Source organism: Centroberyx affinis, unplaced genomic scaffold, assembly GCF_046629955.1.
Source record: "Centroberyx affinis isolate AG114_WGS23_722 - 3 ecotype Tasmania unplaced genomic scaffold, CSIRO-AGI_Caff_v1 ptg001676l_1, whole genome shotgun sequence".
Classification (NCBI taxonomy): domain Eukaryota; kingdom Metazoa; phylum Chordata; class Actinopteri; order Beryciformes; family Berycidae; genus Centroberyx; species Centroberyx affinis.
The window spans coordinates 16382-42781 of NW_027280096.1; the positions used below are offsets into that span (position 1 = coordinate 16382).

Below are 26400 nucleotides of genomic sequence, written 5' to 3' on the forward strand. Positions count from 1 at the left end.
GAGTATATATACACTACCAGTCAAACGTTTGGACACACCTGATTGAATGTACAATGTTTTTCACATCATTAAGACTTAACCAGCCTAATGTGACTCTGTACAATGTACAATGTTTTTCATTATCTTAATGCCATTTTGATCTAAAGGCTTATGCTTAAATGCTTGAAATTTGTTTTTTTTTAGACAAATATAAATAGTGAAGTTCATCTTATGCATGAATTTCTTTCCAAAGCCTTTGCCTTTCCATCAAGGCAAAGGGCGGCTACTTTAAATAATCTAAAATATAAGATAGTTTTGATTTGTTTAGCACTTTTTTTTCATGTCTTTACTATTATTCTAAAATGTGGAAAATAGTAAAAATAAAGAAAAATGTGGTGTGTCCAAACTTTTGACTGGTAGTGTAAACAAAATGTGAAAGAGCAAGTCACTGCAGGAAAGTGGCCCTAAGTATTCATTCCACAGCCAGTACAGTGTGTGAGAGGAATGGATTCACGGTTGTCTCTTGATTTTTGTTTTACGGCTCCAGCTTGGCTCAGGCTTATCCCGCTCCGCTAAGATATTTTAGTGGAAAGACAAATCCACTCTAGGCTCCCTACACATTTTCCATTTCACAATTCCATACTTTTTCCAGACCTTGTAGGCAGGTCACAGACAGGTTTGGAGGGGAAAAAAAAAACAAAAAAAAAACAAAAAAACGGAAAGCTCTCTGAGAAACACACACCCTAAAGCTCACCCCCGTCTCCCCCGCCTCTGCTGCCCCTCCCTCATACATACACAGGCAAATAATAATTTTAAAAAGCAAATAACGGAGCAATGCCACTATTAATATTGCTGAGATTTTGATATATTAACATACTCAATATGGGGATTACATTTGCTCAATTAAAAAAAACTGGCAATCTCAAAATCCATCCTACTTCTTTAACTTCTTTAACTTCTTGACACGATTTAAAAGTTTTGGTCACCTGTCCACTCGGCCATATCACTCCATCAATGCAGATAATTATTCATAAGAACAAATATCAAAACATGTGAAATGACAGTGGTTCTACAAGTAAATAAACTGTGCAGTCATACGTGTAAACAGGGCTGAACACTGAAGTTTTATTCCCTACTTTTCCAGACTTTTTGTGCAATTCAAAACCTTTTCAGTGCCCCGACTCACAAAAAGACACAAAAAGCTATGACAAACACAGTACATTTCCACATGCACAAAATATAATTACTCATAATCTGAAGATAATGTTCATTTTATTAATTTCTCTGATCTCACCTCTTTCTCTGCTTCGGAAATCATGGTTACAAAGTTGTCGGGGAAGACGCCCTCTTTGCCGCCGTTCTCCCCTCGCCACCAGCCTGGCTCGCCTGTGTCCTGTTACAGAACCAGCAGAACGGGGGGTGAAGAGTAGAAGTGGTTTCATGGCCTTTGCTTCCCTCACTCCGTCTCCTTCAGTCTCAATAAATTATATATTATTATTATTATGAAATTTTGTAGTATGAAGAAGAATCACAAGAACAGAAATATAATAAAATCTCACAGCAATAATAATTGCTCATTTCTACTAATTTGACTTTAAAAAAGCCGCTTCCAAGGTACTGAACGACTCTCTCTTCTGTACAAGGGAGGAAGAGATAAAGTGAAAAGATGGATACTGAAAGGGGCTCAGCAGAACAAAACAAAATAAAATAAACTGGACAGAGTACACCTGCATCCATTTCTAAATCCAACTTAACAATGAAAACAAATATTTTCTACTAAACCAAATAGCACAAAGGTTCATTAAATCCATTCAAATCATCCACACTGAAGCATGATATTTGACCATTTCACAGGCACTTCTCTCAAGTCTCCACTAGATGGCATTAGATTTCTAAAATGTCTTGGTAGTGAAATCGGAGCCGTCATGATTATGTGTCACCGTCTGCCTGTTATTAAATAACAAACCGTGAGTCAGGCTCATCATACCTCGACAACATCTCAGTGGCAGCTGAGCCGAGCCAGCCGAGCCTGTCTGGCGCGATGTGTTGGCTGGACGCCCGGTGACGGCAATAATCGTTTACTCCTGAGTGTGAGAGTCTACAAGGAGGACCGGGGGCCAATTCTCTGGATTAAGTCAGTGAACTGAGAAGGCTAAGTGAGTCTAAGACACTGTTTTTCAAAACCTGGCTTGGGACCAAAAGATGTCTTGACCACTGGACGAGTTATCATTCTCTTTGTTTATTAACTATTCATGTCTTTAAATTACTGATGAATAAATGTTTGCAGGACGGAAGGCAGAAGTGCGACACAGAGGTGCTTAACTACTTCTTTAGTTGCTACAGCACGTTGACAGTTACAATTACTGAGGCTGAATTGTAGAGGAGGCACAATCATGTCTTAAAAACAGAGGAGAGAAGCAACAAAAAAAACAGCCCTCCTCTCTTACTTACACTACAAACACACCATGTATTTGTAAATGCCTCACCAAGAAAGAAATAGAGCGAGGTGAGGTTGCCCACTTTAAGGCTAATTCACATCATTAAGACTTAACCAGCCTAATGTGACTCTGGGGGGGGATGGTCCTATCAACAACATGGGCTGGAGAACACAGATCAGCATATAGAGATCTGAGAGAGATCTATCTCTCGCTCAGGGTAAAAATAACCTGTGTCCACCTGCAGAGACGCATAAAGGCAGAGAGGGAAATGAACACATTTGGCGATCTCAGTGGATCACTTCCTTTCTTTGAGAGGTAAATACGTGTCTGCACAGATTGGTGTGCTGCCTTCCCTAAACACGTATGACTTTGAGTAAAAAAGCAAGGGGCTCAGTTCCTCTCTGTCTGCAGAAACCACATGAAGAGCGTCTCAAGTCCAAAACAAGACAAATGCTGGAAAAGTGCCACCTACTGTTGCAGAAAATAATTGCTGGCATCACAGGTGTAATGGTGTATTTACTTTAGTAGGTATCTTTACAACTTTGATAACAAACAGTAGCAGTTTTAAGGGAGGAATTATCTTTGTTTTGTCTTTTGTTTACATTTTACACTTCATTATGTGTAGCGTTTTAGAATGACGCCGTCCATATGATCCCAACACATATCTCCTGGTCCCCTTACATGGGGGAATTTTGGTTAGTTTTGGGGAATTTTGGTTAGTTCAGCTCCTGGTTTTCAATGTGCTTTCTTTCTGTTCTGTGGCTTTGATGTTCAGTTCAGAGTTCGAAAAAAAGGAGGGAAGTCCCCATTACCAAATGAATTCCCGCTGATGAAGGCTTAGTGCTGAAATGTGTTTGTTTCTTTGTCTGCTGCTGTGCGTTATAATAAACATTTGTAATTCATTTGGTAGTGCAGACTTCCATCCTTTTTTGAATCTGTAGCCTGAAGGCATCAAAAACAGTTTGGAGTTGAGTGAGCAATTGTTTCACAGCAAAAACAATAGTAACTGAACTTTTGCACTGTTGTCAAAGAAGCCCAATTGTTTTGTGTTGTCATTGATTCGACCACATTCAGCGTATAAACAAGTGGGAGCTCACCTTGCTCAGGATATGGATGACATCACCCTCTCTCAGGCTCAGCTCGTCCTCGTTCGTGGCCTCAAAAGTAAAGGTGACCTTACAGTACTCTTTTGCTGAGGAAACGGGAACAGTGGAGTTTCAACAGAGGCACAGTGCGCAATGTTTTCAAACGAAAAAGAAAAGCAGAGAAGGAAGCAGCATAAGAGCATAATGGATGTACATGTATACACTTTGCATGCCAGATAAGCACAAACACACCTACACACACAAACACACACAAGCCTAAAATCCACATTCTCCTTAAAGCTGTGTTACACAATTTTGTGTAAAATGTCAAAAAGCTTCTCACATGTAGCACTGAATAAATTAAGTGGGGGGGAAAGGGAAACGGAATCCCTAGAATACTGTTTGAAGCTAGAAAGTAAATGTTAAGATATGTGGATCCTCATTCTCCAACCACATGTACAACACAAGGTTTACCATTCATTCAAATTGTCATTTTTTGAACATTTGATGAGATTTGAAATTAGTTTTACGTATTTCCAAATTATTTTTCTTCATACCAACTACACAGTGGAGCTTTAACTAATGTAGCAGATGCATTTTTTAATTACATTTTGCCATCACATGCACATACTTGGAGGGATACTTGACATTTTGAATTTTAGTTCATTAAGTTCCTAACGATGGCTAGTGGTGTCCCTTGACTTCAAATAATGCAAACAAGCCAATATTAGAAGCAACCAGGATAAACTGAGAAGCTTTTTAACCTTTTAAGTATCTGGTGACAAAATAACCAAGTAACACTCAACATGTCAAGGTATCCCTTTAAGTGCCTTTACTGTCCTTTACCTTTCGATTTGCTGTCTCCGTCTGTTCTCTGGGAGTCTGTCGTGTTGGAATGGGCGGGCTTTGGAGCGGATGGTAATGATGGGATTGGCTAAAATGAAGCAAACCACACAGATGGAAATGATTTATTGGACATGATCGGATGCGCGGCGTAATGTGGAGGCAACTTGTGTCTGAACCGAATGGGTTGAGCGATCTGACCGTGACTCCATGTGAATGCCTTCATGTCATTGGCCGGTTGAGAATGATGCTGTTAATAATGTGGTTAGTTGGTATGGTGCCAAAATCATCAAAGCAGGGATGGAAGGGGGGCATGAAAACACAGATATTACTGAAAGATAGCAAACAGTGAAACACAACAGGTTTGCGGTGTTTTACCTTTTCTGCTGCATAAGGAATGTCTTATGTTAGAACTTGTAAGTGATGATGAGTATTTGAGTCACAAGCAAGCCGACAGACAGCATGGCACTAAAAAGGATGAAACTGAAAGGAATACTGAGAGATTTCCTTTTTTGGTTTTAAATATGTATTGGCCAGGTACTTTGCGGTACTGCCACCAGACCTGTATCAAACAGTAACAGCAATTAATTCTTAAGTGTTTGTTTTAACTTGCTTAAAGTACCAGATGGGTGTAGTTTTACCCTTAGCATAACACAGTGAGTGCCAGAAAGTTTAGACAATCACAAGAAAGCATCTGAAAGACATTTTAGTATCGACTTTTGCTGTGAGTGACAATTTGACACCATCTGAATTTCCCTGATGTAAACCCCACCCATTGCAAATAAAAATTTTCCAGATCCGATTTACAAGTCTGTTAACTCATTAAAACGACATTATCATTGCTCATTGAAACTAATGCATTTCACTGGCTCCTATCTCTCATCAGCTTGCAGCTAGCCGTATCCATTGACTTCAGTAAGAAACGCAGGCCACAGTAATAGCTACTTTTCCAATAATGTGAAAAACCCGGCCAAAAAGGGTGAAAATTGAAAATGTCACAGCATCCCTTTGATTTCACTGGCAAGTCGCTGTGTCTTTGATACTGCTACAGGGAGAGAGGAGAGCAGCGAGTGGATTATGTGGGTTAGCCGAGGGCAAGATGAAGGTATCCTATGCTGTGAAGAGGAGAGGTGAGAGACTGCCAGTACAAGGCCATGCGACATGTGGCGGTATGTGAGGAGTGGAGGAGAGTGAAGGGAGCTGTGTTAGGGGTGAAAGAGGGAGAGAGTGAGGCTGTCGTGAAGAAGAGAGAAAGGGAAAAGAGGGGAGAGTTTCAGAAGGGAGTTACATGCCAACTAATCAAGCAGCTAACCTATGTTATTATCTGTTATAGGTCACTATGTAAAATCAATATGCCATTGGCCTGAGCATGTCCTCCCTCGTGTCTTGTATGTCAACTTAAAATCAAACAAATAAAGAAATACAATAAGATTCAACAGTCAGCTCAATGCCCAATGTAAAATCAAGGCTTTTACATGTTTTCCATTTCAAAATTCTTATTTTTTCCACACCTTTGTTTCAGGACTAGATTAGAAAACAGGACATGGTCGGTCTTCAATATGCTGTACGCCAATAATGACAGGGAAATGTGACTGCAAAGGAGTTCATATTACTCTATAGCAGAAAATAAATAAAAACAAATAAAAAATGACATAAAAATGAGAAATGACAGTGGGTCTGCAAACATACCCACCGTTCCTTGAGGGATCAACAAAGTTCATCTTATCTTCTTGTGTAGTTATATGTGCACCATGACTGAACAACAACATTTTGCAAACTTTTTGGGGTAAATCCAAAGACCTGGACATCATGAAATTCATTTTCCACGCTATTCCACATCGGTGTAGGAGTCATACTGTATACGGTAAAACAGCTGGCTAGGACGATATTAGTCAAAAGGAAGCTCTGATCTAAAATTTCAGACTGAGATGATATTTCCAGTTGGAGTTATGTGAACAAAGACAAAATGTCTGTATTCACAACAAACAAAAAGTTCACATCAATCTGGATGTGCCAGTTTAGACAGTAAATAAGGGTGAACAGACCTCTGAAATCATATTAGGCAAATGTCAGACTGAGCAGGGAAACTGTCTCCACAAAAATAAGCTAGCTCTAAATATAAAAGGGTCACATGGTCTGAACGAGGAATAGCTGACTACTTGTACATGTAGGTAAGTAATGTTAATGGGACTATTTTCATCTTTTTGCAATTAAATTGACCTTGTCAGCACACCTCAACTAGACCAGAATAACATCACTGGCCCCAATCCAATGGAAATCCAAAGGGTTTTCTTGTCCATATAAAACAACTGAAAAATAAATGTTGAATGTTAACAAAAAAAAAAATCAGAATTGATCCATCCAAGACCAGAAATTTGTTGCACATGCCAAGAAACAAAAACAATGAAAACCCACTGTCCTGTTATGGATTTGTGATAATACAGAGCTGATGTGGCCCTGTAGCAAAACAACTCGTGGTTGTAACTCCTCTCATATGACTTTAAAATTCCCTAACAATAGATTTGATTTAGCACTTGATTTCAACTCCGAAGAAAATCATTTTGGTCAGTTTTAGAGTACTTCAGTTGTCATACTGAACACAGTACAATGAGGAATTTGTTTCTTTGCACATCTGTCTGTGAAAACATGTAGATGCGTGCATTTCAGCAGAGGTGTCAAAGTGCTAATGGCATCAGGAACTAACATCTTAACAACCAATATATTACTGCATAGAGTCCTAAGTTTGTACTTAAACAAGTGAAAAACTTAGAAGGGGTGAAGTCATTTCACTTTTGAACACAATTCAGATGGTTTCAAGAATGTTGTTGAAACAAATGATAATATCTTGAAACAGATGTCTTATTTTAAGATACTGCCATACTGTCCAATACCAAGGTACCTTTTCAGTACCAGTACTATGTGCAACATTACTCCACAGGGATTTTATGTAGACTGATTAGAGCACTACACTCTGTTCTGTTGATTCAAACTACCTGTAACCAACTAGGAGTTTTTTTCATCTCATATTTCTGCATGTTGTGCTCTTAAATTTCTATGTCACTTCTGCAAAACGTACAGAAAGGACAGAACATCATGCTTTTCATTTCTTGTGCTCCATGTTTTCCAAGCGCACAGTGTAACCACTCACTTTGTCCTTCTTCTCCTCTGTTTCGGGGCTGGGCAGCCGGACCCTCAGCTTGACCGACCCTTCTCTGAAAATGTCTCCGAAGCCGACCCCTCGGATCTTCTTGGGCTGGGCGATGACTCCGTTCCCTGGGGAGGAGTGAGGCGAGGTGGGGGTGACCGGGGCGTCCTTACCACTTCCGTCTGGGGAGCGGAGGTTAAAGGGCGAGAGAGAAGGTGACTAAAGGCAGTCTACACATCTTACTGTTTTCTTTCCTGCCGCACTACTGCTTAACTGCTGCTCCACTCCCATTTGTTTGGGAAATCCACATTCTGTTCTCTTTCTAGCCACCAGAAGGGGCTAAGATTGTGTTTGTGTAAAAACAAATCTGTATAACATTCAAATAAAGACTGAAAAGGAATTTAAAAGAACGTCTGCAGTGCTAGGACAGGACAGATTCAAAATGGGAGACTTGTAGTGTGGCTAGCGCTGCATAACATTCCCTCTCATTACACCCATCACATCTATATAACATTAGCTTACATCAACATAAACGTCCACACCCATGCATAGTTGCAGGCAAAGGCACAAAAAAAACACACGCACATTCAAATCAAACATGGCCCAACACACACACTCCTACAATATCAGACCTACAGCTGTTCATCCTCAAATGCGTGCACACACGCCACAAATAGCTGTTACACAAGCACTGTACCTCCTAGTCATATAAAAAGCAGACAAAAGGCTTGGAGAGATGCAGTCGCCAAACTAAATCCTTATCTAGCTAGCCTGCCTGTTGAGGCTTGTTCCACCTGAGCTGCAGTCAAACCTGAATAGCTCTATTACTAAACTTAGTCTTACTTATATTTCCTTCTGCAAAAGGAACAATGCAGAAACTATGTTGAAAAGCTTCTCACAAACAATACTCCAATATCTCAACCAGACAAAAAAAAAAAGACAAATGGAGAAGTGCAGAAAGTAATCAGTCTGACCTCTGAGCCAGTATTTTAAGCGGACCTTGCCTTCATGGTGATATTGGAGCCAAGCTGTCCAACTGTATCAAATTTTCTCCCACTTTCACTTCATAAAAATCATGAGTAGAAAACGTCCTACAACCAGCAACAATGGCTGACTGATTCACAAATTCTCCAGCGATTTCCCCCAGTTCTCACCAAACAGATTTTTAACATAAAAAATAAACTGCAGAATGTTGGTTGGTTTGTGTGATCTGCTGAAGAGAGCTGGCTGAATGAACAAGCAGTAACAACAGACAGAATTTACCGCCGCTATTCTGGGAGCTCGTGTCAATAATCCCTGAACAGATGTGCTTTTCGAAAAAGACTTCACACAGAATAACAATCACATTTAAGTCAAAGAAGAATAGAAAGATGGAAAACCAGATAGCAGGAATCTCTTTGCGGAAATTACTGCGTAGGTGAACCTTCTCTTGAGCTCTGTCGTGATACTGTGTCTACTCAAGTGTATACAATTCCAGCACTCCTTCTCCAGTATCATTACAACCAGGCTGTACTCTTCACATTGTTATCTCTTTCTCTCTCTCTCTCTCTCTCTCTCTCTCTCTCTCTCTCTCTCACCTGTCTCGTCTGCTGTGGCGTCGTTGGACTCTATCTCCTCTCCTGTCCCGTCCACCTCTTTGACAAAGTTGGAGGGAAAGAGTCCCGACTTGCCGTTCGAGGTGCCACTCCACCAGCCTTCTTCAACCTGCACACACACACAACACATTCACTAATCCGCCCCAACCCTACATTTTTAAACATCAAGGTTTGGCTGTTGTGAGGTCCATATAGCTCAACAGGTAGAGGGATTCAACTTTCACTCATGCTAAACACGTATGCACTCATGGTACTGTAAGATACTTTGGATAATGTGTCCACCAAATAGCATATCACTATCAATCCTAATCAAATGCAATTCCCCCCCCGAAAAAAGAAATTGGACTCTTAGGTGGCAGGTAGGAATTTAGGCAGTATCAAAATCATTTCCAATCACTAATAAATCCAATCAGGTGAATGTTGGCTAAAAAGTCAGCAGAGTTTACAAAAATTAGTTTAGAAAATGCATAACATCCATTGATGTGTTTAAAACCTGTTAATACAGTGTTTCACATTTGGTGATGTATTTTTAGTGGCCCACCAAAATAGAATTGACAAAATCATACAGCAACAGATTAACAGCACTACTTGTTGCACATACTCTCCCCTGCTCAGTCCCATGTGTTTTACAGGTCCTGGCTTGCCACCAACACAAATAACCAATAACAGCCACTGTATCTTACTATGGCTAAATACATATAGTTGAAATATTCCCCCTATATAACAGATTAACATCACAAAGATGTGATCTAATTATACGTTACAAATTGCAGCCAGCTGTTTAGATTAGCCCAAATAGTACAAGATCTGCAATTAAACAAGGAAAGGCTAATGCAAATATCACAGCAAATTTCTTTCTCATTTGCTTCACTCAAACAGGAAACAACCAGGCCTTTACAGAGCACGAAGCAATAGGCTAATACTATTAACAATAATCACACATGCACCTCCCGCCTCACTGACATCTATGACCACCCACTTTCAGCTTTACATATGAAGAAATATATGTCATATATAGATGGCTAGTGTTTGGAAACTCACTGAAGGTGAGCAAGTTAAGACGTCTTGGACCATCACATATAATCCCAGTGATTTAGTCAGATGAGGACATTAGACGTACCTCCTCAGTGATCTCTACGATGTCTCCGATTTTAAGCTCCAGCTCATCTTCGTTCTGCGGCAGATACTCAAACAGCACCTTGCACTGTCGCTTTTTAGGCTCTGGGAGGATAAAGGCAGGGAAGAACACACCAGTTAGTCCAGTACCTGCTCCGTGGCGTCACAGCTGTGTGTGTGTGTGTGTGTGTGTGTGTGTGTGTGTGTGTGTGTGTGTGTGTGTGTGTGCGTGTGCAAGTGATTATGTTTTCTATTTGAACTGGAAGAGCTTGTCTGTGTGCGTGTGTGTGTGTGTGTACGTGTGTCTCTGTCTCCTCTTGCATGCCTAAGGGGGGCAGTGTGGGAACTGGGACAGGCAATCCAGGAAGTGGAGGGAGAACAACAACCCGCCCCTGCAAGGAACTCTGGGACTTTTCAGCAAGGTGATCCTTTGTCAGGCAGCGGACACACCCTGCTGAACAAGCACAGCTGCCAGCAGAAAATTCCACCACCACCAAAGAAGAGTTGGTGTTGACTTAAAATGGGGAAAGCAAACAGCAGAAACAGTAGCAGCTTGACAAGCAACACCAGCAGAATATACACAAGTGGAGAAGCTTAAAGCGTGGACTCATAAAACTATGGGTCATGGTCTGATGTGCTTTTGCTTGTCATGTCTCTTGGTTATTTATTGTGCTCCATCTGGGACCACACTAAAAACAAAGGCTAGAAAAATACACTACCAAACCAAAAAATGGTCCCAGAAATGCACGGTACATCACAACTAGCTGTTTTTAACAGTGTTAATCTGTTTTCGGGTGGATTTTTGCCTTGGGTCGAGTTCCACTGTGTGAGAATGGTAAACTGAGGTGAGGGGAGAAGAGAGAAAGATCAATTGTACTCCTGATAGGAGCAGGACTTTGAGCAAGACTGGGCATGGTGGAGGTATGCAGCACACACAAACACACACACACACACACACACACAAACAAAAAGCATTCATGGGTGAAATAATATTTGAAGTAATTCTTCTTTGTTTTAACCTGCTTGGAGTATCTGATGCAGTAAGCCCCATACTCCGAGCAAGAAAAATTACTGTTGTTAGAAAATGGCACCCAATTGGAGCTACAACGTGTACATATGCCATGCATGCATACACACACACACACACACACACGCCCCTACAGTAACATACTCTTCCTGGGTGCTGGTGGCTGTGCGTGAGGCTGGAAGCCACCAGTCGGGATGCCGATGGTGCTCATCCTCTGAACCAGGTTGGCCACGTTCCCCGCACTCTTCTCCCTCCTCTGGAGCTGACAGGGCTCCTCCTTGGCCTCATTTTTCGTTTCCTTGGCGTCTTTGCCTTCCTTCTTCACCTCCTGAAAACACAGAGGAAAGACAGCGGTGAGCTTGGAAGCAGGGTTTTGTTTCTACATATCAAACTTTATGGCAGGAAACATCGGTGTTATCTTCTCTAACTACTTAAATGATCATTTTAACAACAGGATGTCAAGCAAAATATCTTGTATTTTTTCTTTTGCATGTGGTTTCCATTCCTAATGACTCCAAATACAGGGGGTTCCCCAAATTTTTGAGTAGCCAGCCAGTTGGGCAAAGTAGCCGGCTAAGGGATGTTTGCGATGGCAAGAAGAAGATTTTTCCGGTGATGCAATTAATAAACAAACCTTAAATATGTTTATGAAAGCAAGACTTAAAATAACATAAATAAACATTTTTATTACAGGACCAATGCTCAATTGAAAAATAAACTGATAATGTTTTTTAATTGTGAATGTTTAATGTACGGATAGTAGTAGTGATACTGAATTTGAGAGCGGATTCGGTTAGTCCGAGGAGTGTGAACCAGAACGGGACTGGACAGCTGGTTGTTATGTGACGTTAAGGCTCAACACTCGTTATGTTATGTAACGTTATCATCCTTAATTTGAAAGAGACGGAGGTAAGTGTTGTGAGACAATTCTCAATTTTTCTATCTAGTCTGTTTCCTCAACATTACGGTTGTTCCAGTTCTGTGGCCTTTGGCCCAAATGTTGCAGTTAAAAGTATCAAGTTCCTGCGATGGAAAAAGAGAATATGACGCCGCTGTCAGTGGCGATTTGTTAAGATCTGATGGAAACTGACGCCTCTAGTTACTGGTGTTACTGGTGTCAAACTGAAAATACAGGCGATGGTAGCCGCCATATTGGTCTGAAGTAAACGTTACTGTGGTTACAGACATTATTTCCAACCATCGTGAGATCGGAGGAGTGGAGTGAGTCCTGATACCCGTACAGACACAGTCTAGTCATTTTACTTCAGTCTGCTCCAGTGTGTACCAGACATGCACAGTCACTCTCATTCAAAAATTCTGTTGTCACTACCAAATTCTGGTAGTGTGAACATTTAGTGACATTCAGTTATAAAAGCAGCCGGCCAGACAGAGGTGAGTAGACGGCTAAATGGCCAGCAGCCGGCGCTTGGGGAACCCCCTGCAAATATCTCTCTCTGAATGTGATCTGAATGTGTTCAGAATGTGTGCTACTCATCAGGACTCAACAACAACTTTTTCCAGACATTTGAATCCATTTCCCAAGCATTTCATGACCTGAAAACTATCATATTGTATCTTCCGTTCTTTTCCTGACTGTCTGTATGGGCAAGTGATAGAATACAAAATGTTAGCATATATATAAAATGATTATATACTGTATATATGGCAAAATACCATCATTTTGTTTTTATTATTTTGTTAATGACTATGACAAGTAGAAAATCTATACCATGGCAAATGATAACTATCCTTGAAAAAAAATAGTTTTGTTAAAAGAAAACTTAAATCATAGTTTATGTAATCCAATCACAGACATGCATTTACTCTTGCAGATAAGCAAATGAAAATGCATGCTTATCACTGCAGGCATGGTTTATTATTAACCAATCACAGACGTGTTAATATATACAGAGCAAAACGTCCACCAGACTACTACTGAATCTAAAACTTGTGTGAAGATGAATACTGTTGCAAAGGAGGCAGTGAGGCTGATCCCTGGTCAGCACACAAGGTCAGTTGTGCAGTAACTAAGTGCTGGTAAGCTGTAAGGAAGTTAAGGAGGTTACAGTATCAGGGAATGGGGGTCAGTGAGGTAAAGGTCAAAGGAGGCAGAGAGTTATCACCGGCTTCACTTATACACAGGCATTCAGGTCGGGTAATCCATTCAATATCCAATCTTCATTGACTACATTCATCCCTTAACCCTAGCCTAACCTTAAATATTACCCTAACCTAAACCTAATATTAATTGTAACCTTAACATGCGTCCTGGGTGATCAACTTCTAGTCGTATAGCGCAAAATGCATAAAATCCATGCAGCCAAGACAAACTGAATGTCTGATCATCCAAACCTCTTCCAGAGAATAGTCAGAGATGCATTTGGTCCAAGCGGCCAAAACCATGGGTGAATTTTGAAGCCAATACGGAAGTGGCGGCAGGCGGCAGTTCCTCTAACGTCCGCTAGGGGCCGTCTCCAAAAAGACTCAAAACCCGGCCCAAATCCATGCAAGTCAATGGGACCACAACCCAACTTCTCGCTAAAATTGTACAGTCAATACATTTTTTCGACAAGAGGTTATGGCCTCAGGAGATGATTTCACTTCTTCTAAAGTTTCCTCATGGCGATTTTCAAAATAATTGTGTCATTAATGGGATATAATGGATATAAAATGGGGTTGTTTGCCTAGTGATCGACGGGTCGCCAATTATGGGCCAATATTAGGCGACACCGCGGCTCTGCAGACAACCCAAACTCCACCCTTTGCGTCGCTTTGTCTACTCTGGCTCCAAAAAATGTCAACATGGCACCGACCGCAAACCCAGTCTCCAGGCTTCAAAACAGCCCTTCAGAAGCCAATGGGTGACGTCACACTCACTATGTCCATCTTTTTTCACAGTCTACGGTTTGGCCTCATTAACAACAAAGTGTAAATGCAATGCATCTCCAATCCACATATAGGAGCCACATAATCAAAAATAAACTTTCATGCACAAATCCAACCAAGGAACACCTGCAAAACAAACAGGAGGCAGGCAGCTCAGATAGTAACATGCTTGTCAAAAATTAGTTATCAAGATACTCATGGATGGGGAACAAGCAAGACAAGGTGTTTACTTTCAATTTTAAAGGATGGAAATATTACAAGAGGAAGCAACATGTGTGACAATCTGCGTTTTCGCGAGGGAAAGAGAAACCAGATTTCAATGTGTACACTGGAGACATATTTTACTGCCAGGTGGAAATACAATCCAGCTGCATCAGATCTAGACACAATCTGGATACAAAATGCATGGTTAATGCCAGGTGTAAAGGGTGCAAAATGTCCTCTTTTTGGAAGATTTTCTTCATCTCTCTATCTTTGTGAGGACATTTGGTCCTCATAAGTATGGAAATACAAGAACACACACACACACACACACACACACACACACACACACAATCTCCAAGGAATGCTAAAAAAACATCCTGGAATGATTCCTCCTTCCCTCATTCTCCCTTCTTCTGTCTCTCTCTCTCTATCTTCAGCCCACATCACAAAACAAACTATAACTATGGCAACCTGCTTTCAGTGCTCAATGCACCATTGTACAAGGTACGGCCCACTCATGCTAAATCTAGCTATCGCAAATGATCTCAATCACCGCTTGCAGCCAGACCGTAAAACATAAGTGTCAGATTCTCCCAGCCTGGGTAACTCCTTGACAACGGCGCAAAGTCCACATCACGCCTTCCCATAATACTGTCAGGATATTATGCAGTGAGTATACAGATGGCAGCAAGTAGAAATATATGGAGTATGAATGAGTGTGTGTACATGCACACATTATTCTGGATGACAGCCAATGACAAGGTTAAACAGTGTCAAGAGCGTGATCTGAAAATAATTTTAAATTCGCACCCTTTCAATTTCAAGAGTAGCACATGCTCCTTTTCAGATTTTTGGGTAGCATGACATTATTACAGTATTAGGGGCATATGAGGAGTTTCATAGCAAAATAAGATGTTTTCAAATCCACGATTTGAAAACAGTTCAACACACACACATAAAATGATTGTATTAAAGTAAATCACAATATGGGTTGCTGTTAAAGTTATCTTAAGGCCTTTGCTCACTAAAAAGTTTAATTTCTGGTGACCTGCTTTCTTGAAATATCGACTTTGATTGAATTTCAGGTTGCAATCTTTTTCCCAAAATGGATATGTGCATTTTAGAATGAAACTCTTCATATAGCGCTAAAATAGTAGCACTGTAGCATCCTATAATATCCCTGTTAAAGGAATAGTTCACCCAAAATTAGAATTCTGTCATCATCTCCTCACCCTCATGCCAGTTGAAACACAGGTGAAGTTTCTCCATATAACACACAGGGAGGTTGCCAGCACAACTCCATAGCAGCCTTCTCCAACACAACTGAAGTCAGGTGTATATAGGTGTAATGGTGTATAGGTCTTTCTATTCACAGTGTGATTGTTTGGCTGTTTTTGTTTTGGAACTCTAAAGAACAGGTCCCCATTGACTTCAGTTGTTTTGGAGAAGGCTGCTACCAAGTTGTGCTGCCAACCTTCCTGTGTGTTATATGGACTAACAAATTTCACCTGTGTTTCATTTGGCATGAGGGTGAGTAGATGATGACAGAATTTTCATTTTTGGGTGAACTATTCCTTGAAGTCCTTATTCAGGAAAAGCTCTGTATGTGAATCTTTATATTCCAAAGTATCTCTTCATGAATGAAAACAGAATATTCAAAATATAATCCCAGAAACTGAGTTAGTGCAGACTGCAAAAAGGAATACTGTTGGAGTTGTGTGTAACAAGTCAGAAATCAAAGCAAAACAACTTCTGTCAGGAAAAAGTGGCTTATATGATATCCCAATCAGTTTAGTCCACTGAAACCAAACTATGGCTCTTATTTAAATGCTCAGACTGGTGCTCAGCATCGGCCGGTACTTAAAAATGTCATACTTGGAGCTGAAAACGGCAGCAAAAAAGTGGCATTGCTGTAACCATACAGTGAGTGAGTAATAAGAGACAGAGACGGAGAGAGGGAGAGAAACAGAGAGAGAGAGAGAGAGAGAGAGAGAGAGAGAGAGAGAGAGAGAGTGTGTATTTGGACAATGACCCAGTTCATCATCCACTTCCTGGTTCACACACGCTGACTTTGCAATTCCACTGTAGAGGAAGTCCAGCTGTGTGTGTGTGTGTGTGTGTGTGTGTGTGTGTGTGTGTGTGTGTGCATGTGTGTGTGTGCATGTGTGTGTGTGTGTGTGCATGTGTGTGTGTGCATGTGTGCATGTGTGTGTGTGTGTGTGTGTGCGTGTGTGTACAAGGCAGCGAGAGAGAGACGAAGAAAGAAAAAAATACAGAAAAACAGACGGAGAGAAACAGAGGCAATGACGCAGATGAACTGATCTTAACAGCATCAGGCTGCAGCTTCACAGTTCTATTTCAGAAAGCAGAGGGATCACTTCTCATCCTTCTCACATACGCGGGAGTCACTTTGTCAGCTAGATTAGGAGTCTCGCTGCAGAGGTGTGATCCTCTTGGACCTCTCACTATCTGACAGGGGAGAGAGGAGTCTGAAGGGAAGTCTAATGAGAGCTAAAAAAGTGTGACTACACTTCAGCAGTTCACACACACACACACTCCCTTTTTTCACACATCAGGGTTGTTGATTAGACCGCACATACACTAAGTGTGTAAAATAATGGGGCCAACTGTTCTTTCAACGAACTCGACAAACAAAGGGTCTTTCTTAATATGTGTTTTTCATGCGTTCTTGTGTCCTCCTTTGCGTGTTTGACATAATATCTAACAGCCAAAGTACAATTCAAAAGCAAAACAACGTGCGGACAGAGGATGGATACAAATCCTAGAAGCTTCCTTGCCAAGCGAGGACGCATCAGACGGTGGCTTGGCCGATGGGAACGAATGGGAAGCCCCAAGATTCCTTGTAAGAACAAGACATCACAACCAAACAGCACAGTCTATGTAGTATTGAGCTGAAATGAACAGCTGTGTGTCTTCACTGATCGCGTCACATCAAGCACACAGCAAATCTCAAACTGTAAAGATGCGTTCTTGGTGCTCGTGGTCTTGAGAAGTTTGTTTTTTCCAACACAGTTTGGGCTGAGCATTCTCCACAAGGACACAAGCATCAACTTGGCATTCTTGGATCTGATAATCACCTCAAGTGAATCTAGCAATGATCCCTATATTGATTTCATCCAATTAAATCCACTTCTATCAACAATTGGAGATGTAAATATAGGGGAGGAGACAGGTTGAAGAAGGATTTTAAAGTGTCAACATAACTAGGAGATGGATTGTACAAAAAGGCTGTGCAACTCAATGTTAGAACTCTACACAACACACAAACTATGTCCAGATACACAAATACACCTGAAATCACAGATACAAAAATACAAAAAAACTCACAAACTGCATATCTAAAATCTGTCATATATACTCACACTCTCATAAAATCATACACTATGTACTCACAAACACACACCTAAAATCATAAACAAATAAAAAGCAAAGACCCAAAACCCTCCCAAACACACATAAACATAACCCTCACATAATCACACACACACACACACACACCCTTGTACTTCCTTGAACGTGCTGATCAGCCAGAATGCCCTCACTCCAAAGGTCTAAACCTTAAACTGGTTCTCACACGGATACAACTACAAATACAACAACAACAACAACAACACACACACACAAACACATACACACACCTGACACCTCTGTCATGCCGATGCCGTTTGAGCCTGGATCAGAGCGGTGGTACACTGTTAAATTCCTTACCATCTCGTCCCCAGACATGTTGCTTGTCAACCTCGTAGCACTCAGCCAGAGGACCAATTAGAGGAAGGAGAAAAAAAACGACGTCTGGGGTGACGGTAACTCTGCCGGGAGCAAAGTTCACAAAGCTATGACCTCACAGCCAGCAGACTCCTTAGAGGATTAACTATCCCAGCTCAGTGACTGGCCCAGGCCGCTTAGCAGATTACCTATCTCACTACCCAGGATTAGAGTCAAGGGTGGGAGAAGGAAGGGAGGGAAGATAGGGAAGTGAGGAGGGAGGAAGGAGGGCAAAGAGAGGAGCAAGGGAGGGAAGGCAGGGATGGAGAAAGGGAGTGAAGGAGGGAAGTGAGGAGGGAGGAAGGAGAAGAAGGAGGACGGGAAGCATATATTGTCAATATATAGGCTAATATCAATAAAGGATCCCATTACCTGGATGGCTGAAAAATTATCTAATGTACTCCATTTTAAATAGTTCTATTTGTCAAACAAATAACTAACCTGTATATATCTAAAGTACTTTGTGTCAAAGATAACATAACTTAAAAATATAAACAGTGCTACAATGTTCTGTTTGTTGCTTGCTTTTGTCTACAAGGTGAAGAATAGAAATGAGGCCAGTGGGAGGCGAACAGACGGGTCCGGTGAGAGAGAGAGTGAGCGAGAGAGAGAGAGAGACAGAGACAGAGCAACAGAGAGAGAGAGAGGGGGAGCAACAGAGAGAGCAAGCGAGAGAGAGAGCGAGAGACAGAGAAAGAAAGAGAGCAAGAGAGAGAGATTGCGTGGAGCAATTAGGGGCTGAGCGAATCAATGCGCTACACGCAGTTCTACAATTAAATAATGAAAAAAAAAAATTTGTGGCAGTCAGTGCTGATATTGTGGCGGCCTGCCAATAAGTTTTCTATGTGTGAGAAACCCTGGAGGGGTAGAGCGAGCGGAGATTGTCCACTAGTTAATCGATCGCGGATGGCGTCATTCTCTCGGATGGATAAAAAAATACAAATAAAAAATGCTAAAATGGGTCACCAAATATACTTTGGCAGCCGTTAATATACCTGGGCGGCCCGCCCAAGTAAAGTCAATGTGTGGGAAACACTGGGAAGGAGGGCAGAGGGAGGAGCAAGGGAGAGAAGGCAGGGATGGAGAAAGGGAGTGAAAGAAGGAAGGAAGGGAGGGCGAGGTAGACTGGAATATCACAACAGCATTTTCACTAGAACAAAAAAGAGAGTGAAACAGCAAGAAAGAAAAGACAGCAAGAAAATGGGGGAGAAGAGAAGAGAAGAGAAGAGAAGAGAAGAGAAGAGAAGAGAAGAGAAGAGAAGAGAAGAGAAACAAGTGAGAAGACAAACGCGTGAGAAGACAAACGCGTGAGAAGACAAACGCGTGAGAAACAGGGCCAACAGCACGATAGCAACTCCATTTCACGGTGCATTAGCTGTTTAAGTGTCTTCCACTGAAACAGCAGATTTCACAGTGCAGCCTATATGAGACGGGAGACAACCAGCCTCAAGTCAGCTAATACACTGTTCATGTGTATCCACTGATCTAAAGCTGCAGTTGGAGTTTCTAGCATTTATAACCATAGAATATTAGCATATTGGCATGACAGACATTTAATTTCAATTAGAATATTCACTGTGGTGTAAAGTAACAGGATGTTGATATGAGATGCAAAAAGTGCAGTGAAATATTTTTGGTCCACATCAAGACTAACACTTGTGATTAATAATTGTAATCACATTATCTTTTTAGACATAATTGTGCAGCATCATAATGATAAAATTTTCCTAAAGAATAAATAAGTGACCCAGATTATTTAATTAGCCGCTCCACTGCGGGAACGAGCAGGATTTATTATTCCTGACAGTCTCTCTATGGTGTCAAACTAAAACAACCGGTGCTTTCAATCCTGTGTTACCAGTTCCTTGGCAAACCTCGTGTGGCCCTGCTGTGGAAAAGTGGCTCATGACTCTCTTTGCAGGCCAAGGGCTGAAACCCAAGGCTAGATTTATACTCGACTGTAAACAGGTCTAGGTATTGATATCAAATCTGATAGCATGTTGAGCTTTAGGCTATAACTTCTGAGGATTGTTCCACCATCAACCAATCCAGTTGCATGGCCCACACAGCTGAGCAGACCGGGCTTCAACCTAGTTCAATTCGAACAAATGAGACAACTACAGGTCAAAAGACCTCTACACCACATGGGGTGAACCAGCACCCAGTTTTGTTTGCACACTTGTCAGTTTGCATGTGTGCTGCATTTACTTTCTGGTATGCAGCAGACAACAAACCAGATGTCCATTGTTTTCAACATGGGAACGATCGTAACCTAATTTGAATATTCCTCACTTTTGCCTTCTACCATTGCAGAGACAAACCAGATGCTGAAAAATCTTGTGATCTTCAGTGCACATGGAACGGTCGAATCTCTTGTTCATCACAATCCCCTTGGCAATGAGAAGGGTTCTACAGCTGCGTTTTGTATTTTGCCGTTGTGTGAACAAAGAAATAGCATTCATTTCTTTCCAGAAAGCATATTTATTAATGTCCAGCTTTAAGTTTGAAGAGAGGAAATCTGAAAATCATCTAAATCAAATAATCAGTTACTGGACCACATCTACTGTAGTCTATTACCGACACTAATGGCCATAGATTTGCTATGGCCCGATTACCCTCATAGCTTCAATGGGATTACCTCTAGTGGCATAAGAACTGACAACATTAAGACCTCAGTGGTGCAGGGTCAGCACCGCTCCGTAAACAAGCTAACTTCATTATAACTCAAGATAGTGGCATGACAAAATGACAAAATGACAAAATGAGCATAACAAAGTGGGGGTTTCAAAGAAGGAGTCTGAGTACAGTGATCGTATTTAAACAGGCAAGTTGACTAAGATTGCATTCAAATATTTAGCAATAGCTAGGGATTTAGCCTAACTGAAGGGCTAAGCACAGGGGTCGATGACTTTCTGATTAGCTCAAGATGAGGTTCCTTCTAAGGTTATAAAACGGATGGTTTGAGTCCTCAGTTCTGATGGGCTGAGTCACTTTTAAAGCCATTGTAAAATACCTGATAAACACACAAATGTGCCCGCATAACCGTATAATTAAATATTGATGTGCGTACCAAAAACTGCCTCACAACTATTTTGCTTGGCGGAAGCGTAACATATAATCACTATTATTATTACTGTTACGGTTAAAGTTAAATGATTTATTGAAACTTTGCATTGCTGTTTATTATAATGGTGTGTTACCACCATTTCATAAAAGTCCACTTCGCATCCTGCCTAACAATGACTCTTGGCTCTAAAATCACTGTAACCCACAGCCTCTCGTGATTTATTGCTTTATATAGAGGCATTTAACGCAAGGGTGTGTCTGTATGTGTTTGTCTGTCTTGCTGTGTTTTTTTTTTCAGCCTGCCTGCTTCAGTCCTCTTGTAGAGGCCAGACTTGCACCCCTCCAGTTCCCGCTCACCTTGACAAAGTTGTCGGGGAAGAGGCCCCTCTTTCCGTTGAGGTCTCCCTCCATCCATCCCTCCTCCTCGATGTGCCGTACGTTCTTGATGATGTCGCCATGCCGCAGAGTCAGCTCGTCCTCGTGGAGCGCTTCGTACTCATACTCCACCACAACCTCTGCTCAGACAGCATGAGGAAGGAAAAACAGACAGATGGAGAGAGGAAGACAAGAGGAGGAAGGAATGGAGTAAAGAGAGAGAGGAAGGCAATAAGAGAGGGGAAGAGGCAACAGCAGGAGGGAGACAGAAGGGACAGTGGCACGATGGGAGAGGCAGTTGGAGAAAGTTAAGGAGATCGAGATGAAGGCAGGTTGAGGAAGGAAGGAAGAAAACAAAGAAAGAGCAAGAGAGAGGCAATGAGGGAACAGGGAGAGAGAGGGAGAGAGGACGCAAGGGTGAGATAAAGACGAGGACATTTAGGGAAAGAAAGGGTTTGGAGGGGGTGAAAAGGAACACAATGAGAGAAAAGACATAAAAAGATTAGGGTCTTGTATCAAAAATTAACAACATTGGCTGAGCACATAGGTTCAATTAATAATCCTTGACATTTTCATATAAATAGGTTTTGCTTGCTACCTGCTATTGATTTAACACAAAATAGGTAAGCAGACATAGGCTCCAAAGATGGACAAAGACAGACACACAAAGACACATAGCCTACATCTGAAATCCCAGTGTCTTTCCTGTATTTACTCTGCAGCAACAGTGGAATGATGTTGGTACAAAATAGTGGTAAATTTTGTCTGTGGCCATGAGGTTTGTCTTCTCTATTAGCCACTTTGGTAGGTAACCAACCATCATTTGAAGGTCCTGTTCTATTCCAAAACTCGAATTAGTTGGCAAAATACTGAAAGTGGCCGGTGAATTTAGGCATTTGGAGACAAAAATGTTTCCTGCCCTGCTAGTAGGTGCTACTGCTGGATGAATGTCCATACTGCTAGAAAAAAAAACTGCAAAGACATTGTAAATTCAACACAATTTGGCCTGACCAAAAAGAAAAAATACATATGTTGGAACAAAATGCATTTTTTCATATGTTTATCTATAATTATGAGATAAAGTAGCAGTGCTACAATGGGCCCCAATCAAGCACAAAGGCTGACAAATACATGTATCACATGACCCATTCTGTTTAGTTTCTGTGATAAGACCCACATAAAAACACATTTCACAGACCACAGAAAATCACAATGAGCGGAGATCAAATCTCACAAAACTAGACTAAATATAGCGAAAAAAAATCTATTGACTCAGCTCTAAGGATGAATGAATGTCTGGGTCAATGAATCAACAGTGGTCTTCATTCACAGACCCAAAAGTGACCTGTAATCATGAGCTAGTTGCCTAAAATGACAATCAAACAAGAAAAATGGTCCACACTCAAAAAATCTGCAGACTCACTTCATGTCTGTGTTTTTCTATTTGTCATTCCTTTATCAAGTAGCCTAATAATATAAAAACTTGCTTAGCACAGACATTCTGGCCTTCCTCAGTGTGCAAGCATCTACTGGCTATTTTCTTCAATTGCTGTGGTGTAGGCTAAATAATCCCAGTTTAGGGCCCACTATCTATCATCTAGCCAAGTGTGGCAGTTAGCATGGCAGCAGGTTAGCATCACTGCACAGACGTTAATACACTGTAGCAAGCTAGCCACAATCAGAATCATTTTATTTATCAAGTACAATGGATGTACAGGACAGTAAACTACACATATCACTCTCCAGCATACACATCCAGCAGTCTATGTCATATGCATTTAGGCAGCATGGCATACAGCTCAGTCACAGCTGTATAAAAGAAAGGTAAGTGTCCAGCAGCGCATTGGAACAGTGTACAATGTGGTAGGTACATATACATAAGGTAAGAAGTAGGATGAAAAGCAAGAAATTTGTCTAAGCATTTGTCTAAGTACACTGCTTCACACTAGACAGGTTTAAAATTAGGCTGTCAGAGAACTGTGACATCTCACATGGTGGCTAACACCTAAGCTTTTACAGGTTGCTGTCATGTTTTTTTTGTCTTGAGCGTTCTGGGTTTTTGTTTAATGATTCGTTCTCAAATGGTTGTAAAGACATCCTGGTAGAGGCTAGGACTGCAACTAAAGATCTATTTTCATCATCGATTAATCTATTGATAATTTTTTTGATGAATCAATTCATCATCTATAAAATGTCAAAAATAATGACAAATGCCCATTACAAGTTACCACAGTCCTTCCAGCAGCCAAAAAAACCCAAAGTATTCATTTTATAATGATGTGAAACGGACAACCGCAAGTGAATCTTAGCATTTCTTAAGCTGTAACCTGCAAATGTTTGGTATTTTTACTTGATAAAAGAAGGAAAGATGTACACAAACAAACAGACATGGCAAACATATTTGCGCAGACACAGGACGTAATCTTCTAATTGGCCTAAAATACATTTAATTATCCAATTCAATGCAGAAAAAGAGACAACTGGAGAGAGAAAGATACACAGAGATACAGAAAGAGGCGAGAGAGACCAGCTGCCTCCCTGATTGCTTCTAGTGCAGCAGGTTCAGCAGCCTCTAAAAATAATCCGGCTGTACAGGACGATTGGTAGAGAGGTATTCCACTACTTGGCCTGGCCCACTAACACATGATTCATACCAGAGAGACGGTGTTGGCATGCTTGACTAGACAGGCAGGCAGCACAGACATAACACTGACACACAAGAACACACGCATGACACACACACACACACACAGCAGTGTTTAATATAAAAGTATAACAGCAAAATAAAGACATGTCCTAGGCCAGGCCTCTGCAAACTACTTTGTGTCTAATACTGCTGTCTGTCTCTCTCCAACACACACACACACACACACACACACACAAATACCTCAAAGCTGAAGGTGACAGAGCCTTTGGCTAGGCTTTGGTGCTGGCTGGGGCATAGTCATTCAGCACTAAACCACACTGGTCAAGCACTGCAAGCTTAACTACTGCAAAACTTGGCTCTATAGTTGTCAGTGTTGGTGTGTGTGTGTGTGTGTGTGTGTGTGTGTGTGTGTACTGTGTGTATGTCCTTTTGTGCATGTGTGTGTGTCTCTGTGTAGCTCTGTGTAGCCCTGCTCTCCTCCTGACATCATCAAGGCTGGCCCAAGACCACAGCAGCCTGGGCCGGCCTCCAAGGAGAAATTGGCCCTGACCAATGATCTCAGATCAGCTTTCCTCTCCACATCCAAACGCTCGCTCATTAAGACTTTAAAAAGAGGATAACAGGACCAGTCGTTCAAGGAGAGGGGGGCAGTGGAGTGGAGAGCCTGCCAATACGTTTTTTTTCGCTGACCAATGGCCCAGCTGCCCCACTGTCTTACTCTGCAGTGAAAGATCCAAACTCTCTCACAGAACAAGGCTAAGAGCTGGCTTGTCTTCAGTGTGATGCAACGGAGCCAATTACACTGAAACAAAAATCAAAGACTGACATTTACTGGGTGATTCCAGTTGCAGGCCAAACGCCATGCCGTTTCTTAACTTCGTTTTCAAAGCAAGGGATCTCATTATTTTATTGAATATTGTTGAAATCCATTTTCAACTTTAACTAGTGGAGGTACACTTTATCTTGGAGTTTAACAGCCTCACAAATGATCACATCACTTGCAAGACATGACTAACAGCAGTGCTTTGACGTTAGGGCTGCAACTAAGGATTATTTTCATTGTCGATTAATCTGTCGATTATTTTCTCCATTAATCGATTAGTTGTTTGGTCTATAAAATGTCAGAAAATGGTGAAAAATGTCGATCAGTGTTTCCCAAAGCCCAAGATGACGTCCTCAAATGTCTTGTTTTGTCCACAACCCAAAGATATTCAGTTTACTGTCGTAGAGGAGTAAAGAAACCAGAAAATATTCACATTTAAGAAGCTGGAATCAGACAATTTTGACTTTTGACTACTCAAACCAATTAATCGATTATCAAAATAGTTGGTGATTAATTTAATAGTTGACAACTAATCGATTAATCGATTAATCATTGCAGCTCTATTTGACGTATTGCAAATGAAGACATTACTTGTCATCTAAGCGTATGCGTGGGCACTATGGACAAAATATCATACCACAATATTTTCAGTATTATCATGTCAATATTCACAATGAGGGTAGATTACAAATTACAGAAAGGTACAACCCAACCAGTAAAAAAGTACCATACTCCATTTGCATATGCCAACAAGAAAAAAAAAATGGAATTCAGGTTAATTTAAAAAGAATAATAAAAATGCATTGTTTTTATTCCATTGAATATCCTATTACCACATTCCACTCTGTCTTCTGATATTTCAGTGATTAGCACAATCATGTTGTACTCTTTGGTTGGAACGAAGGCCTGCATAATCTCAGCCCTCCATGGCACATGGTTTGAAGCCACTGGTTTAGGTCAAACATTTTCCACCCCCTGCAGCTACACTCTTCTTCTCTGTCAAAAATGAGGCTGCTGCTGTCCAGTGGCCACCCTGAACTCCCTCTGTGCTCATTCTCTGGCCCGCAAACACTGAAGATACACTGTAGATAAGCCTCTTCCACTGCTGCTTATACACCAGTCTGCTCCAAGCACCGCACACTACTACGACCAGACTGGCTAGACACACACACGGAGGCGCACAAACACACACACACACACACACACATTAACAGAAGCAAACACACACAGTCAAGCGAGGGTCACAGGAACAACACAGAGACACAGCGCCACACATGCAAAGACGCACACAAACAACTCAGCCGAGGCCCCAGACAGTAATTTCTGTCTATCTGTCCATGCAACCACAGGAAGAGATATGGTCGGCTCTAGTAAACAAACCACGA

At 41.3% G+C, this 26400-nt stretch overlaps 1 protein-coding gene across 1 annotated transcript in view; it reads right to left on the minus strand.

Moving 5' to 3' along the window:
- cd2ap (CD2-associated protein) overlaps positions 1-26400 on the minus strand; it is a gene marked incomplete at its 3' end in the record, with an annotated part of 55639 nt that overhangs the window by 15496 nt on the left and 13743 nt on the right. The window contains exons 2-9 of the mRNA XM_071528439.1: positions 21528-21685; positions 11373-11556; positions 10206-10306; positions 9068-9194; positions 7494-7672; positions 4349-4436; positions 3515-3609; positions 1274-1372 (exon numbers count right to left, since the gene is read on the minus strand). Coding sequence (XP_071384540.1) covers positions 1274-1372; positions 3515-3609; positions 4349-4436; positions 7494-7672; positions 9068-9194; positions 10206-10306; positions 11373-11556; positions 21528-21685 — 1031 coding nt within the window. The remainder of the gene's footprint in view (positions 1-1273; positions 1373-3514; positions 3610-4348; positions 4437-7493; positions 7673-9067; positions 9195-10205; positions 10307-11372; positions 11557-21527; positions 21686-26400) is intronic.